Source organism: Athene cunicularia (genome assembly GCF_003259725.1).
Source record: "Athene cunicularia isolate RWA chromosome 18 unlocalized genomic scaffold, athCun1 chr18_part1, whole genome shotgun sequence".
Taxonomy (NCBI): domain Eukaryota; kingdom Metazoa; phylum Chordata; class Aves; order Strigiformes; family Strigidae; genus Athene; species Athene cunicularia.
Genome location: NW_020799123.1, coordinates 8,475,102 through 8,492,920, shown reverse-complemented (window position 1 = coordinate 8,492,920; position 17,819 = coordinate 8,475,102). Strand labels below are relative to the sequence as shown.

Below are 17,819 nucleotides of genomic sequence, written 5' to 3'. Positions count from 1 at the left end.
AAGGTTTTTACCGATTTCTTGTGGTAGAGGCTAGAGAACAGCTTGGACAGTGAGACCTTTAAGCTGTAACTGGAGGAGAAGATATGGCTCAGCATTGTCAAGTCTGTGTGTTTTTGCAACTGTCTTGGCAGGGTTATGTGGCCTGGGAGTACACATGCTGCTCTCCTGTTACTACCTCTACAGAGCTGAAGGGACAAAGGACCCTTTTTCTTTCCCTCCAACTAACATTGTCTTGCCAGTTTTCAATGTGGCAGATCCTGGGCCTTTCCTCCTCTCGTGATTTTGTGTTCTCAGTAGCACAAAAGTCCATCTGCTTCTTGGGGTGACAGTTAAACTGCCATTAGGAGGATGTAAGATACTACTGCGGGCTGGTTTTGCAGATGGACTCGCCGCTCTTCCCCTTTTGCAAACAGAAAATGCTTTGCCTACTTTATCTGCTTAAGGTCAATGTGTGGTTTTATTTCACTGCCGGTTGGCTCTGTTAGCGTGCGATGGGAGAGAGGATCCCCAGCCTGGTGTACGGCATCCGAGAGGAGCAGGCAGCAGTGTTTGCGGCAAGAGAGCAAAGAAAGGTTCCAGCACTGGCGGGGCTGAACGGTGCCTGTTAAAGCTTCCCCCCAAAGGTTACCGAAGCCTCTCCAGCAGGGCAGAGCTTCAAAGCGTGGTCACGCTGTGGGGCTGCTGTTTCCTGTTTTGTTTAACAGCTGCTTGGGAGGAGGCAGGTTGTGACCGCGGTTTTTCTGTGCCCTTTCTTCTGGGAAGTGCACAGGGTAACCCGGAGTAACAGATGTTAGAGAAGCCAGATGATTTCCACTTTTTAGAGCAGAAGTCAAGGCATATTTAGTAGATGAAAGGGATGAAAAAATGGCTTAAGGCCAGGCTGTGCCCTCATTACACAAGGGTGAAGCTCCTCTCTTTGCTTCTACACTTAGCAAAGTCTTGCTCTTACCTGGACTGGACAGGGTCCAGCTTTTTGCTACTACTTGCTTTCCAGGCAGGTGTACAGCATCCCTCTCACCTGCCTGTGATGCAGAGGGCACCCTTTGATCTCCAGGTGCTTCCTACTCTGCACAAATGGGTGGAGAGAAAGCTGAGTCTCAGTAGCCACCTGCACACCTCAGAGGCCAGACCCGCAGGAACGGCAGCAGTGCGTGTCCCGAGCCGGGCAGGTGGGACGTGCTGCCAGCGGCACAGCTCTGAGTCGGAGCGGTGCGTAAGGATGCTGCAAGTGTGGGGCAGCTCCCTGTTCAGCGCAGGGCTTGAAAGCATCCTCTTGGGTCAGAAGCATTTTACCACTCTTGTTTGATTTAAGTACTACCCTGTCAGATTAGCTCTGCTCCTAAGGGCACCAGCTTTTCTGGTCTTAACAGATAAACCTGTCAGCCAGATCACGTCCATCTCGAACTCGCAGGATAACCCACCACAAGGCAACGAGGGCTCAGATAAGCTCTAGGTTCAAAGGGGCACTTTGGGCTTAAAACACTCGATGTGCCTGATCATGACTTTAACCTGAGTTGGGGACAGCAAGTGCCCAAGATACTGGAGCAGGGCAAGGCTGTCACACTTCAGAGAGAGAAATAGGTTTGTAGGTACAGCCCAGGCTGCTGGCACAGCACAGGCTCCTGCAAGGGGCATGTGGTGAAGTCAGAAAATGCTTTAATGCTTTGCCATGGATTTATAAAACTGAAACAATCATAATGCCTACCTCCTAATAAAAGATAATATAGAAAGAAAAGCAACTATATCAGCTTCTTTGGTTGTTATACCCATACTAATATATAATGCATGCATACACCTACACGCGCAGAGACTTATGTCTTTGTGCACATAATTATGGGTTGTTGTATAAAGATTGCAGGTGCTTCTATTTTAACCCTGTATTACAGTATCTTGAATTCAATACAGAAATTACCTCAGCGCGATTCTCATCTTCACCTCACCTCAGATCACCCTCTTTCTCTTCTCCAGAAGCTCATAGGACAGGGCAGATAATTTGACAGTCAACTGCATAAAGGAACCACTGTCCAAAGCATCATCTTTCCAAAAAGCACATTCTGGGATACAGATACAACCCACTGTGTGCACTTCGTTTCCCCATAAATCCCTGATCTTTCCATGCCCCAGTTTTGGATTTGCAGGGGCCAGATTCTGCTGCTTGGGACTCGAGCATGAACCTGGACCAGCTCCAAAGCCAGCGGGCTGTGCTCTGCTCTCCCTTTCCCTGCTGCGGGTGGGAGGTTACTCGAGGTAATTCAATGGGATTTCAGTGGAAATACCCAGGGGTGACATGAGTGCAAGTGCAATGCAGGAGAGAAGGTCCAAATTTGCATGGGTACAACCATGATTAGTATTTGGCTGCCATGCTTCAGAGCCCGTGTCAAGACATGATTTGGCTGCTGGACACGCTGCCTGAGTGTTTCTGCCATCCGTTTCAGGTTGAGCAGCTTTCTGGCTCTCAGTTTTCACACTGCCTTTGTCGCTCTTTATACAACAACATGGCCACTAATTGCTCCAGCTAATTAACCGTTTCAAGACAGTGTCTTGGTCCTCAGACCCAACCCATGGATTTGAGAAAAGCTTTCCTGAGAAGCAAAGACAGTTACATTTATGAACACTCCAAAACCATGTCATTAGAGCATGCACCTGGGAGACACAACACTTCACTTTGTTTTCCTTTCAAGAGCCTTGAGCAATGTTTTTTCATAGTCATCAGTCAGGATGCTTCATAGTGGACAGACAGCATTTTTCAAGTGGAGGTGGGATGAATGAAATCAAATATTTGCTTCAATTTGAACTAAAATAATTTGTCTAATCAGACTGTCTTCCTCTGACGTCTGTCCATGAAATACAAAGTGGCAAACAACAGCTCTGGCCTTAAACCTCGAGTCCCTCCCTAACGGGCTGTGTCCTGGTCAGCAGAGATTTCACTGGGTTCCCAGGGATTTCTTGCATTATTTAAGGTTTGGTGCAATAACAAAAATAGTTCTTTGCTTCTTTTGAAGACTTTAGTATCTAGCAAAGCACCCCATTCTCTGAGTAGCTTTGTACTTTCAAAACTGGGATCCTATGGATATAACCCCCCCAAACCCCCCATGCAGAGGGGGTGTGTAATGCTACGATAGAGCAGGCAGGGCCAGCTGCTGGTAACAGGATCCTTGTTTTTGTCAACCAGAGATCTCATTTCTGGCAGAACTCTACCATGACCTGTGCATCACAGAAGGCAGACTTGTACACAAACTATAAATCATCAGGTCCTTTCTCTCACTACCTTTTGCATAGAACGTAACAGCAGTTCTACTTTCTTTTGACAATGCAGTAATTTATCATTTGACAGTGGCTTAATGAAAACCCTGCTGCTGTTCTCACTGGAATTTGAGAATTGACACTACAAAGAAGTCCTTCCTTGACCTTTCCCTCTTGGCCACTCCTGGAAATTAGAGTGTCTTCATCTTAATGAGCTCAGAGGATTGGGGAGTTGCATGAAAAAAAAAAAAAAGCTTCAGAAATACCTAGCCTCCTCTTGCGAATATGTCAGGACATGTTTTTAGATCCAGAGCTCTCTTACCTGAACAGGCTTGTGCTCTCCTTATTCTGTGACTTCTCCAGCTGAGCTATTTCTTGGCTGGAGCCTATGGTTTATGATGCAAGGCCATGTTTACTTTGCATGAGGTAGTTGCAACATATAGACCAGATCTTCAGCTGGTATAAATCACCCCAGTCTTTGCTCCCTTCTCGATCGCTTCTGCAGTCAAATCTAGATGGCAACCCATGAGTCACATACATGTTTGCAATATATATACATCTCTGCAAGGCTTCCAGGAGCTGCGTCTAAACTGACGATGCAATCATGCCAGAAAAATGGAAGAAACTGCACTAAATGGAAATGACAGTAAGAACAGAGCAAGGTCAGGAGATGCTGATTTCAGGGCTTTCCTCTTTCCCAAGGGTAGACGAAGGGGTCCCTAGAGCTGCTCGATTCCCTCCTTGCGGGTCCGTTCCTTGGCCCTGTGGGCTCTGAACTGTGCCCACGTGCAGGGGTGAACCGCGGGTGACGTGGAGACAGCCCAGCACCGGCAAGTGTTGCCAGTCTGCAGGCCCGTGCTCACACCGTTTGGGATGTGACTTCTGCTTCAGGGCCAGGCGACTGCTGCTTTTCCAGGAGTGATGGTTTGTGACTAAGTACCCACTCGCCGCAGAAGTTTGTAAAGGAAAACAAAATATTTGCCAGCAATTGAAAAAACTCAGCTGAATGTGGGTTTTTTTACCAAAAAGTTTCAAAACTGGCCAGTCATATTTTTGCCTTTCAGGGTATTGAAAATTTTCCTTATTTTACCTTTTTTGTTGGGTGATTTCTCCCAGAACTAGTGTTATGGGGTCAATAGGATTTCAAACCCAAGCTCATGGCGATGGAAACACTACTCCTCTTTTAACAACCTGATTAGAAATCCTGCCTGCTTTCACAGGCAAGGGGGAGGCATGGGTACCTTCCAGAGGAAATTCAGATCTTGGCTGGATTTTGTTTCTTCTGAGAGAAAGCTGAAGGCGATGAGGCACTTCATTTGCATGTTTAAGGTGCGGTGTGAGGAACGCAGGTTTGGTCCCTACTGTACGTTTTGAGTTTCTGGTCCTGGGGTGGTACGAGCACAGCTGTATAGAAGATCCACTGCAATTCAGTGTCTTAGAAAACGTTTGCTGTGTGAACTGTACATTAGAATTTGTATAGGCTTGGATGTTGTGTAAATAATAGTCTTTTGTAGTAACACACACACACACACACAATCTTGCACATATATTTATTTAGTAGCAAATCAGAAAGCTTGGAAGAGAACCATGTTTGCAAAGGGCTGTGATGGCAAATGTTTCCTTCTCATGTTGATGTGCAGCACATAAGGGAAGCCGATATATAATGGAGAATCTGTAGGAAAGGTAATTTATTCTATCAACAAAAAAAATACACATACAAACCAGTATGGCTCTCTATTGATATTTGCAGTTTATTAGCACAAATAATGGTGAAGTGAACAAAAAATAAACCATAGTGAACATAAAATAAGCCACACTGAAGTATGGGAGAAGTGTCAGTAAACCTCTCCTTGCTGCTGCTTCAGTGCATTTATCCAACATTAGTGCTGAGCACTCCCAAACCAGAACCGAACAGTTCAGCTACAAGGAGAGCCAAGGAGGAAAAGATAGTGATTATCGTTTATGAAATCAGGGTAAAATCTGGATGGAGCAGCCATATGTAAACGTGGATGTTGCTGTATGAAGGGATGAATGTGCATATGTAAAATTCCTGAGGCACTAAATCACAACAGGAGTCTTGCAGTGATGCTGCACCAGGATGGGATTGCTCCGCGCAGAGCAGGACCTCCCATTAGCCAAGGGGTTCTTTGGTGAAGAAAGACTTTAGCTACGCTGAGTTTTGCCCATTTTTAATGCAAAAGTTTTACTATCTTACCTGCAGGGAAGCAGAAGACAGAGCTTCAGAAGACAGGTTCCAGAATAAGAAAAGTGATTGCAATTTCCTTGATCATGTCAAAAAAAAATATTGCCATAGCTGACAGTTTCTGACTGTGGCCTCTCTGGGGAGCCGGGTGTTATTTTTTCAAGTGGGCTGGTTAATAGACACCAGCTTTGCCACTGTGAAATGGGGAAAACAGCTGTAGTTTTTACAGTCAGGTAGCTAAGCACGGTCATCCCTGAGTAGGAATATTGTGTCATGCTCACCTAGCTGTGGCGCAGTAAAAATTATACACTCCTCGTCTCCCCAGGGATTTTACAGCTATGGAGCTGAGGCACATTAATTATCCTGCCATCAAAACAAAGCATTCTCCTGCTCTCAGGACAAAGCTGCTGCTCATAGCTGGCCTCAGGAGCTGGAATAACAGGGGCTACGTGAGGTCAGGGCTGGAGGTGAGCTGGCAGAGCTCCCCGGGGCAGGCATGCAGAGTGACTGCCCGCGTTCCCACGTGCTTAGCTCAAGCTCAGCCTACGTCCCCTGCTATCATGCCCATTTTTGACAACAAAAAGGAACAGCTTCGCCACTGCTTCTGCATGAGCATTGGAGGAAGGATGGGCATCATCCCATTCTCCTCCAAGCTATGAACTCACTCCAGTTGCAAAAACTCTACACCCACCGTAGCCCAGGCTGCTATCAGCTCTTTTTTGTCAGCTGGGTGCACAGCATTTCTGGCAGGGTCAGGGTGGGAATCCCTGCTGGAAGCCCAACCTTACAAAGCTTCAAAACCAGTAGCAGATGACTGGGATGCAGTCCCACAGGGCTGCTCGGTCCTTCATGGGTGCCAAGACTGAAGTGATGAGCAAACTTGGTGTCTTCATGATGCTGGTTCTCCATCCCTCCTCTCCATCAAACACTAGTTGCAGTGGGTGAATTGTGACTGAAACAGAGACTCTGAACTGCCTGGTTTGTGTTTTTACATTTCAGTATAAAAAGCAGGGTTTGGGCTGTAAAGCTGTGCAGCTGATCAGTCAGAATAAAGGTCCAGAGAGCAGTCCTGGCTTACACCGGCTGCACTGGAGTCACAGCTCTTCAGACCAGCCGAGGATCTGCCCTTCAAGCTGAGCAGAGCGGCTGGTTCATTCCTGTCGTGCCGTGTTTGGTGTTGAGTGCAGGACTGCCTTTGGAGGCAAGCACATTTATCACCTGCAGCAAAGTTTAATGGAGAGCCAACCTTTTTGGCAGCTTTTTATTGCAGGGAGGGGAGAGGGTTTATGTGAACTGGGTTTGTGAATGCCGTTGTACAAATATTTGTTCTCTGCTCCTTAGCAGCAAAGGGATGAATACAAACAACATCTCCATTTAAGGTACCACTCACTTGTTGCAAAACACTTGATCCAACTTTGGTTTTGTTATAGACCTCCAGCTTGTTTTGTAGGTTGTGTAATGTGTAGCACAGCCCCCACTCCATAGTGAAGAGAGGCAAGAGTCTCACCAGAGCAATGCTGCAACGATGGAAACTCTGCATAAGGTAGAGCTTTGATGTGGGCAATGGCTGTAAAAAGGGCACTTTTGGGATCCTCAGTCACTATTATAATTCCATCTATGTCTAGCTATCCCAAGCATCCATCTGCACCCCACAAATTCAGGATCTAGCCACAAGCATCCAAGCAACCGCGTACCCAGTGCTGGTGGTTATTTACCCAGCGAGACTTGGCTGCTCCAGGCAGTTCTCTCTCCTGCAGTCACTGTGTCAGAAGATACCATTCTTACTATAGGAAAAAAAAAAATCTAAAGATAAAAAAATTCACAGGAAAGATTTTAGCATGCAGATTCAGTGCACAAATTAGATTATGACTGCTCTGCAAACGACCCAGGATTGGATCAGACTATCAAGACTGCAGTTCATAAAACCTCTCCCTCCCAGCTGGGATTAAACCTTAGTCCATGCATTGAAAAGTAAAGAGAAAATGAAATATTGAATAGCTGCTCCCAAAGTGAACATAGTGTGAATCAGTGTGTGATCTTTCCTACAGGAAAAATACTGTTTGATTATGGCATTAAATACTATGCTGTATTAGACATATACAGCAAGACTAAGCTAGAGTTGACTTTAATAATAAGGCCTTTGATTCTGCAACTTTAGTACTATTCTTTTATGCTCTAGATGCCAAGATTTTGTGTTTAAAAATGTTTATTTTTAAACCACTGCTTGCACGGTGGAACACAGGTCTATGCTGTAGAAAAACTATAATAAAAATAACAGTTTGAACAAAGTATCTTGGATGATTCCAAAACCAAAAACATTTAGCCTTTATTTCCTTTAGTGATTTCATATCAGACTTATGTCATCACTGTAATTTAATATTAATATTTGTAAAGTTTAAGTACAGAAGCATTTTTGGCAGTTGTTTTTAGTAAATTCCCCATTAATGTCTACTTAACTGGAGAGAGAAAGAGTCGTCAAGCACACATTTAATCATGGAGATGTCCACATGATAGCATAAAAACTCAAATGAAAAAGAAACATTGTTTTAATATGAATAATCAGGAGATTTTAAAGTATCAGTCATCTTTAAATAGCACTATATTGATGACTAAAAGCAGCACTAATGTCTATTGCACTATACAGCCTGTAGTTTAACAACCATTTATTTTAACTTTCTGTGTTGCAGGCATGCGAGTGGAGCATAGTGTACCCCTCAGTTTGGATGGGATTAACGGTAACCATCCAAGGATTGGGCCTCTGCTCCCCAAAACTCTAGACAAGAGGAGAAAGCCGAGCTCCTCCAGAGTATCAGTTGTCCTCTGCTGAGGAGCATCTTCCCTCGAATAAGATTCCCTCCTGTTAGTCCTGAAGGGCACTAAAGATCTTTTAAGTAATTAACATTAGTTCAAATGTACCTGATACAGTTCTACTGCCAAAATGTGGGAATTTGGATTTCCACTGAAAAACTCAAGTGTGCCTTTAGAAAATTCCCGTAAAACCTTTCGTTGTTTTCACTGAAACCTCCACAGAGGTTTTCCAGTGCCAAGGGAGTTAATGGCTTTGGGGTTCTTTTCTACAATATAAAAAGCTAGTTTTTAAGTAAAATACTATCACAACACCCCGGTAAAATTACAAAGAGTCGACAGCAATTCAGAGACCAACACTCCTATTTATATTAGATGTAAGGCTGTTTAAAATGAGTCGTGTACAGTCGATAGCAGCAGTGAGGGGCTGGCCGAGGGCACAGGCAGGTGGTTACCTGGGACAGGTACCGCCAGCCACACGGCAGGCGAGCGGCAGCATGCCCTCCCCATCCTCACTCTCACATCAGGGCTGTATCTCACCCTGTAATTTATAAAACTGACCCTGCCAAAACCATACAGAAAGGAGGAGAGTGCTGTGACCTCAGCCAGGAGGAATGGCCCAAGCACAGCGCAGGAATTCCCAGGCTTTGATCTGCTGCCAGCACCACGTCCCGGCCACTGGGGAAGCTACTGAGGAAACAGATTTTGAAAGCGTGGCCTTCCTCCAAAGCTCTGGGTTCCGTTCCCAAAAATGTGGCCTTGCAATTTTGTATCCACGAGCATAAGATATCCACCACAGATAAGAAGGTTGTAACATCCAGTGCAGCAGAACAAGATAAGCCCCAGCGAGGTTTCCCGCTCCTCTCTTTGGAGAACCAGAAGTAGCTCAGAAGTGACAGCCCCAGGGAAGGAGAAGTTTCTGGAAAGCCATGCTCTGTACACACAGACATCTCTATTTCAGCTCTTCATTCGGGATATTGTCTGTTTATTTCTTGATTTTGTTAAACCAACTTATCTTCTTGTAAATATTACTATTGAGCCTCAAGAGACAGATATCCAGAGGACTGGAATTTGCTGTCTGAGGGTCCAATCTGTAAACACAGCTTGAGGGTCTCCTGTGCCCCTCTGGATTGTTGTTTACCCACTCGTCCAACTGGCTTCTAAAAATTATAAAAGTTATTAGGGTTTTTTTTCCCTTCAGGCCTTCCAGCAGTTACACGATGGGTTGGAGTATCATCTGTGTACATCCAATCTCTCAGTGACATCACTGGAACACTGTAGACTTTCATCCACCATAACAGAAAGAAAAGTCAGGGTCAGAGCCTATCTGAAAACGTATCCCTTCCACCATCCCTTCCACCAACGATAACACAATCTGTAACTCTATCTCAAGGGCAGAGTGAAAATTGAGTCAATGGCGGAGGCCAGGCCTCACAAAGGTTGCCAGTAACAGTACCATTTGTTTTGCAGTCACTCTGTTTGCCAGCCAAGTAGACAAATTCGTGCTGGAATCAAACTTGTTGATACCTCTGTCTCTTGCAAGTCCTCTAACCTCTCAGCAACTTGGCCTGTCCACCAGTAATCAAATGGTACATACCAAGAGTTTCTGGTCAACTGGAAGGGACATTGTGAAACAGAACTCCCTTCACTCTTTGTAACATGCCACACCAAGAGAAAGAGCATTGGGATGTTTGTCATTGAATACCATAAATTATTTCTGTAGAAACACTGAAAGAAAAAGTTTCCCAACATAGCAGGGTAATAGCAAGTTAGGCGATCACCCAGCTCTCCTTGTCCCTGCCAGCCCCTCCGCTTGCTCTTCCCAAGGCTCTCAAGTGTTAGATTGGGAGATAGGGTAGCGACAGCGTGTCTGGTGTTTGTTGGGCTCTACTAAAGAACATATTCATTTTGCTTCTTAGTTACATTTGTAAACATTTGCAAGCAATAGAGAAAAATGGATTCATGTTTTATTAAGTCTGTTTACAAAACCTAGAAGACCTGAGATAATGCTGTGCATTGGATATAGGTGTTTTCTCCCTTCCCAAATGTATTTAAGGAAGCTAAAAAAAATAAAACTAACAAGCTGTCAGCAAGATGCTTTGTGAGAAAGCCCCACACGTTGCTGGCAGGAAGGGCAAAGTGAGTTCACAGGCTGCCGGGCTCCGAGGAGCCCCTGGCAGCCAGGCTGAGCCCCCATGCAAGCTGGTGTTTCATGACCTGTGCAGGGCAGCCAGGCACCTCTTCAATTTAACTCCACTCATCTTGATCTTTATCTCCTGTATTTTTCTTTTCCTAAACTATTGAGAAAGCTACATACCATTTTAAGCTATAAATACAATAACATAAAAATAATATAATTCAAGCAAACATCTTAAAAATCTGAAATTGAAAGACTCAAATCAGAGTAAAATTTCAACCATTTAACCACTGACAAGAAATCAATTATTTTTCTTTTGCTAAATATGTTTAAAATCTCTAAGCAGTCCAAATGGGATGTGGAAATCATTTCCTCTCAGATGACAAACGACAGGCTAAATTCCACCCCCTCTGTTCACTTTAGGCTTGACCTAGAGTTGATAGGAAACAATGAGAGTCTTTCTGTTACCTTAAATGGATTTTATGTCAGATCCATTAAGTAACAGCTTATTTCACTTCATTGATTGTGATGTCAAAAATGAGGTATTAGAGTGATTATGGATGGCAAGACATGTCCACAGAGCAAAAACCCAGTGGTGGCAAGAAAAAAGGAGGGTAAAAATTTTTGCATATCAATGTCATAAATATCGATTAAAGATGGTCCGCTTTGCCTGTGGAAAGGGATTTAAACATGGAACTGGTTTATTCTGGCTTTTGTATAAATGTGAACATTTTTAATTTACTTTTGAAGAGGCAAAAATTTGGGGATGCAAATTGGGACCAAAGAGAAATAATTTGTTCTGCATGGGTAACACGTTGCTAAAAAAGTCTTCAAAAGCCTCCGCTTCTGGAGGCTTAGTGTGGATGCCAAAATCCAACATCTGTGAGAGGGCAATTAATGTACTTTTTTTTTTTTTTTTTTTCCCCAAGAGTGGGGTGCAGCTGGTGGCAATGCTTTCCTTTGCAGGCCACAGTAACGAGACCCCAAGATTGGATGGGAGACTTGGTCTCCTAGGATCTACCGACACTGAAAGTATATACTGTTATAATACAGTTAGAATAAATATCTGTTCTCTAATTGTAGACTTTCTAAAGGCAGGCTACAACACAGAATCTCATGAGTCTATTATCCCTTTAGTTTAAGAAACCGAACTGTGATTTTTTTTCTGGTGTTCTTGACAGTATGATTCAAACTCAACCTGAAGACAACAGCAGCTGCTTAGCTCCTGAGTCAGGTTGTCCTGATTTCATCTTTTGTATTAAATTCTCTTTATGAGTGCATTTTACCTTTATATATTGCCTTTTAATACACTTCTATTTGCCTCTTAGCTTAAATTACATACTGATTTCTGCTAGAGGAACTGACAGATGTTCCAAGGACTATGGGCCACCCAACCACAACTAGAAGGTTAAAATCCCTGATCATCTTTTTTATGGTGCAATTACTAAAAGCCAAAACCCCCTGACATTCATGACTTCTAAACAAGCCTTGAATTCTGGTACGTTTATGACTAAAGCTTCCCAAAGGAAATACTACAGAATCAATATCTGAAAGCAGGATATTTCTGTATTTTTTGAAGTTCTCTGCAGTCATTAACAGACTTGATTCATCTGATGACTCAGAATTTGTGCAGCTGGTCCAAGGCCAGTACAGAGACTGACAAGTGCTGCTTTTCTCTCCTCTAAAGATGCAATCTTTTCTCAGTTACACAAAGCACCTCCTGCCCTTGTGGAAACTTCTTCATCCAAGGAGAAGGTTGAATGCATTAACATGCAAACATAGAAGAATTTGATTTTTCACTCCAACAGAAAGTTCTCTTTGTAACAAATAAATCAGTGTGATCCTACTAGAAAATGTCATCGATTGAAATGCATTTGAGGTACATCATGAATGCAGATGAATCCAAGTTTGCTAATCAAAACAAGGGAAAAATATCAGTGTTTTTGAAACAGTCCCAACAACCGGTATATTAGAAGATGTGCTTTTAGGATCGAGTATGACATGGGATCTCACCAACTTTCAAATAAATACCTTTTCATATTTTCCTTTGTGGGAAAAGATAGATTAATACAAAACTTGATCTTCTTTGGTTTCTCAATATGCATTTTGAAATCTATGTAATTTTGTTTACTACTGGAAATGCAATACATGGAGGACTATTATTTGATACACAGACCAAATGACTGCAAAATAACATTTCTCCATTATTTTCCTGAAGATACATTTAAACTGAATTAGTCACACTGATAATCAAAGTATAATTTCATGTTTGTCCCTTGTTTAGCAGCTCAACTCTCATTGATATGAAGTCCCTAAATCAGTGAACAACCAACATATATTCTCCCTGCATTTTGGTTTAAGTTTTCTGAACAATTGGAGCTTATGTTTTCTATGACATATTTAGGTTTTATTTTTATTACAAAATTCCAGACTCATGGAAAATTTTAAAAAGTTAATAATAAGCATTGCTTTCAAAGAGGTTCAGTAACTCAATTCACAGATTATTTAAATAGTCAAATGATTTTAAAACTTTGCTCTCTTCTGAGAGTTTATAGCTACAATACTAATTTCTCATTAATTGCTTTCATATTAAAGATTCCTATCAACTTGAAGTACTTTTCTATTATTCCCCAAGGTAACTGTTTATTGTCCCCTCAAAATCTTGTGGGCATGAAAAACACACTTTTCTCAGAAATACTGACAGAGAAACTTTCAACAGAATGTGACATTTCTTTTTCTAGTGTAATGTAATCTAATACAAGGCACATCCCTCTCAGATCACTTGTTTTATTTGCAGCAAGTCTTCTCCGTTATATTAGTAGATAATGCTGTAATCCCATTTCAGGTCTAGTGCTGGCAGCAAGAGTGCAGTGACATCAGGTAACTGTTTATGTTTGAACATTTCTACTGCAAGTGGCTGTACATGCCAAGGAGCCAGACCTTCTTACATACCTGTGTCACCCTGGAAAAGTTGTCCAGGCCAGAACTAATTCCATTAGTGTTTGGAAAGCTATTTATAAACCTGCCTTCAGTGGGATGACCTTATTAATTAGATTGGGGGAAGGCTGAGGGAGGGAGAGGTGCTCATTTCACAAGACCATTAACATGCATTTCAGTAAGAGATGCTTCTCCTTCACACTACGCTCAGAAAAACCTGTTAGATGAAGCAGAAATCTGGAAAAAAAAAAAAAAAAAAAAAAAGCGCTATAGTCTTATGCTGCCTGCAGGACTCTCGTCCTGGTTCAGACCCAGAGCATAATTTTTTACAGGGTAGATCTGCTGCCACATGTCCTTGGACATGCCAAGAAAGTCCAAGCCCTTCTCTGGGTTGATTTGCCCACTTGATCTGTACTACAGAGACATGTTTGAGGACATGCTAAGAGGGAGCAAAACCTTATTAGATTGATTAGATTAGAGCTTTACCCCCGGTGCTCCTGAGCACCCCACAGCTCACACTGAAGCCTGAGTTTGAGCCCAGGGTGGAGCACACAGTGCTTCAACTGGGGCTCTCCTGAGACCTGTTGCTGTCCTGGCCTTACAGGCCACATTACTGCAGAACTGATTTTTGTATTAGATACTTGAAGAAGAAATAGAATTTCCTTCAAAAAATTCATCAGTAAGATAGGTTTTACCAGCCAAGATGATCTTTTTTACAGTATATTTCTACCACAACCACACACATGTATGAAGCAGGCATTTTGTTACAACCATGCTTGCTTCAGAATTTGCTTTCTAAGTGCTTTACCTCTACAGCTTCTAAATCAAACCTTAGTGAAACCATCACCATCCTCCATTATCATGTACACACCTAAGAGCAGAAGGCTAGATCCTCATTCTGTTTGTTATGAAGGCAGAAGGGTATTTTTCTCCACCCTTACTTACCAGAAATGCTTGATTTGTTCTCCCATGTAGACTGGGAGTGGAGAGGAGTTTCACCTGTCAAACTTGTTTCCCGTGCCTCATTAAGGGCCCCGTGCTGCTCCGCTTGCCTCCCTGCTGCATTAAATTGGCTAAGAGCCTCCTGAGCCATAGTGTGCTGCCCCGCTGCCTCCAGAGTCAGCCTGTCACCACTGGCAACTCCAAAAAGTAAGTACCTGGGAACATTAGCAATGTCTTGTCACCAGTACATCCATTTTGGCAACCATGAAGCTGCTTACAAATATTTGCTTCTCTGTTACCTGTTTCACAAATCAGGAGACTAGTTATTGTGCAGGCTTATAATGAGAATTTGTCTGTGCCGAATGGCTAGAAGAAACTCAGCTTTTGTGTGAGATGTTTAGTTTTATTAATATAACCTCCTGATAGAATTTCATTCATCTCTGACATCTCAAGTGGCACTTAAATTTTCATCCTGGGGGCGGGGGGGAAAGGAAGCTTTCAACAAGTCCTGCCTATTTATTTGATAGATTTGTGCAACCCAAGACAATTTTGCAATGCAGTGGAAACTACAGAGCCCACTTTTGTCTTCCTATTTATGTTCCTTCTAAATCCTATAAAAGCATTTGATGTCTGATTCTGAAATTATGTATATCTGTGTATCAATGTAATGCTTGTATTTAGTCCAGGAGTACAAACTCGTCTATCCCTAGACAAGTAGATAGTGCCTGTGAAGGAACAGCAGGAAATTCTACATGGGTAAAATTTGACCTAGAAATAATAAGGGCAAACCACATAGCTCATGTACTCATTGACTTCACTGCTGAGACTGTCAGGAATTGCAGTTAGTAACAGAACTGCTATGCAGACACCTTCTATTAGGTGTCAAATGTGTCTATTAGGTATCAAACTGGGATTGCCTAGTTCAGTTTGGACAATCCATTTTACAAACACCTCACTGCCCTGATCAGAACTAAATTATCTTTAACCAATGAAAAAAAATAATAGGTTAAATTTCTTATTAATGAGTCCTTGGCTGTTCATTTTCAATACATCATTCCTTCTTCCAAATGTACTACATGATAATGCTCCACAGTAGGGATGCATTCAGTAAGGGAAGTTCTTCCATCTTCTTTTAACCCTGACTCATCTGTTAAAATCCATTTCTGGCTGAGAATAATTCCAGTGTTAAGAACATTTTTTAATCAAATGGGCATTGGGGATTTGAAGGGTTTTTCTTTCACACTTTGTAAATAACAGTAATCAATCTAATAAGGTTTTTGCTTCCTTATTTTTGTATGCTTAATGCCAATTTTTAGGATTTAGATTTAATAGTTACTTGGCCCATAATAAGGGGTTTCTTTTGTTGTGATTTTTTTTTAAGGTATTCTGATTCATTAGATCATAAAAATCAATTACAAAGATGAGCTCAACAAGAGTCACGGGTGCTGAAAACATGTTATTGGTCAGGACCGCTTTAACAATATCTATGCTGAGTAATTTAGTGGTCATCTTAAGAGACCAGACATTCAGTTTAAAATCTTCCAGTCTCACCCCTGCTGTCATGATGATTGGTGGTCTTCTTAACCTGGTTCCACTCAGTCAAGCTTCATGATTTGAATGTTCTCATTTTCATTCAAAAAGACCAAGTTTGAAATAGTAATTTTTTTAAATGTATCTTGAATCTGTAAATCTTTGATGTTCCAGCAACATGAAGTTACACCAATCGTTGTTTAACAACAGAACAAAGTTTGACCACAGAACAAAGGTGGAAAAACAGGCTTTGAAAACTGTGAGGAGAAAAACTCTGTGACACATTTGCTGGTAGTGTCTAGATCAAATGTCAGAGGCAGCAGGGAAGGAAATGAAAATGAGAGTGGCTTGGGACGAGACAGAAAGAAGAGTCAAGGAAAGTCAGAGGGAGTGAGATAAGATGGAGACAAAGTGCAGTGCCTCTGTGCACACCTTTGAAGGTCTCAGCCTTTTACCAGAACCACAAAGAAGACAGCCATCCAGTCATGGTGTCCATAATGTCACACATTCCTTAACAGTTTTACAGCCTGAAAGAGCGAATTATTGGGGCAGTTGTAGAGGAATGCAAGGATGAGTGTGTGGTATTGAGTGGGAAGGCTGAACCACCGCAACTTCTACCTCAAAATAAAGCCATGTTGTTGGGATACTACCGAAGCTTCCAATGTTCAAATGCAGCCGTGTGCGTGTGGCTGGGTCGTCAGTGGTGTCCTCAAACTTTGCTCCTTTTGGATTAACAGATAACATAAACCATATGAAACTATTAGCAGTGACACTGTTAGATCAGATGACAGATTGTACCAATTTATTAACAGTGATACCTCACTGAGATTAATAGCAGCATTTCTCAGGAAACTAGCTTGGCTCTGCATTTCAGGAGCTCTCCTTTCCAGCAGCAAGCTCTACCCTTCTCTCTGAGCAAAGTTGAGCAGCTGACTGTCTGCAGTGGTTTTCTGGCCCAGCCCCAGCCCTCCTTGCAGCAAGCGCCTGCTGGAGACCAAAATCTGCAGTTTGTGCCAGAAGTGTTTATTCCATCCTGAAACTAGAGAAACCGAGAGTCAAGTCTTGCCATGGCAGTTTACAAAGCTGTTGCCACCTAATTGCTCGCTCCTGGCATGGAGGAAGAGTTAGTAAAAGGGACTGGGGGCCATGAAAAGTCAGATTTAGTGTGATGGCCAGCCAAGTCATGACACTTACGCTTCCTTCTGCTGCCTGTGGTGGAGGTGGTTACCTGGCAGGGGGGACACGTTCAGCTGGGGAGGTGACTTACAAACCATGGCAGCAGCAGGCGGCAGATCCCATCTGTCTCGGTCCTACCAGAAAAGATGTTGACGCCAGATATAGTTTATTTGTCCAAACTGGTGGTTTGCTTTGTGCCTATACTAATCACTTTTGTTGAGGGCTGGAACTGTTCAAAATCCCATTGTAAACAAGATCTGAGATTAGAGGACAGAAGCTTGAATAGAATTTAATATTCTCCTAATTCATGCCCTGATTTGTGCTATACAAGGCAACACCACCACACTTATCTTATGGAAACAGCTTGATACAGTCTTTTCACTTGGTAAAATAACCCTTGCTGGGAAAATTTTGGTTTGACCAGATAAGATTATGGTTTACGGCTGGGGGAACTAGGCAGCCAGCTCGCCAGGTTATCAGAAGCAGCCCAGCCACCATAACCTGGGTTTAGCGCAGAGTAAATCATGCCACGTGCAGCTTTACGCGGCCGCAGACCCGCGGTGCCCGGGGACGGGGAGGGGGCACCCAGGGCCCCTCGGGTCGGGCAGCCCCGGCCACAGGCCCTGTGGAAGGGCTCTTTCAGCACCTGGAGCTTAAGAATTAGGCGTGTTGCCATCGCCAAATCCTCATCTATCTGCTTAACCGGGTGCGCGTGGCGAGACAGCGGCCGTCCCGCGCCCAGCTCCCGTCCCCCGGTGCCGCTGGGGGCGGCCGCCCCTCCCGCGCTGCGGGGATGAGCTGCAGCCCCGGCCCCGCTCAGCCCCGGTTTCTAGGCCGACCCTGGGA

General features: G+C 43.2%; 1 protein-coding gene across 3 annotated transcripts in view; it reads left to right on the top strand.

Moving 5' to 3' along the window:
• The window catches only part of MMD (monocyte to macrophage differentiation associated), a 44,002-nt gene that overhangs the window by 8,052 nt on the left and 18,131 nt on the right, over positions 1-17,819 (top strand). The window contains exon 2 of one of the 3 annotated variants that reach the window (XM_026861075.1): positions 14,301-14,474. The exons of 1 other annotated variant lie outside the window; for it this stretch is intronic. In XM_026861075.1, the coding sequence (XP_026716876.1) occupies positions 14,301-14,474 (174 nt within the window). Of the gene's footprint in view, positions 1-9,452; positions 9,567-14,300; positions 14,475-17,819 lie in introns of all 3 variants that reach the window. One more of the 3 variants, XM_026861077.1, reaches the window with a different exon arrangement.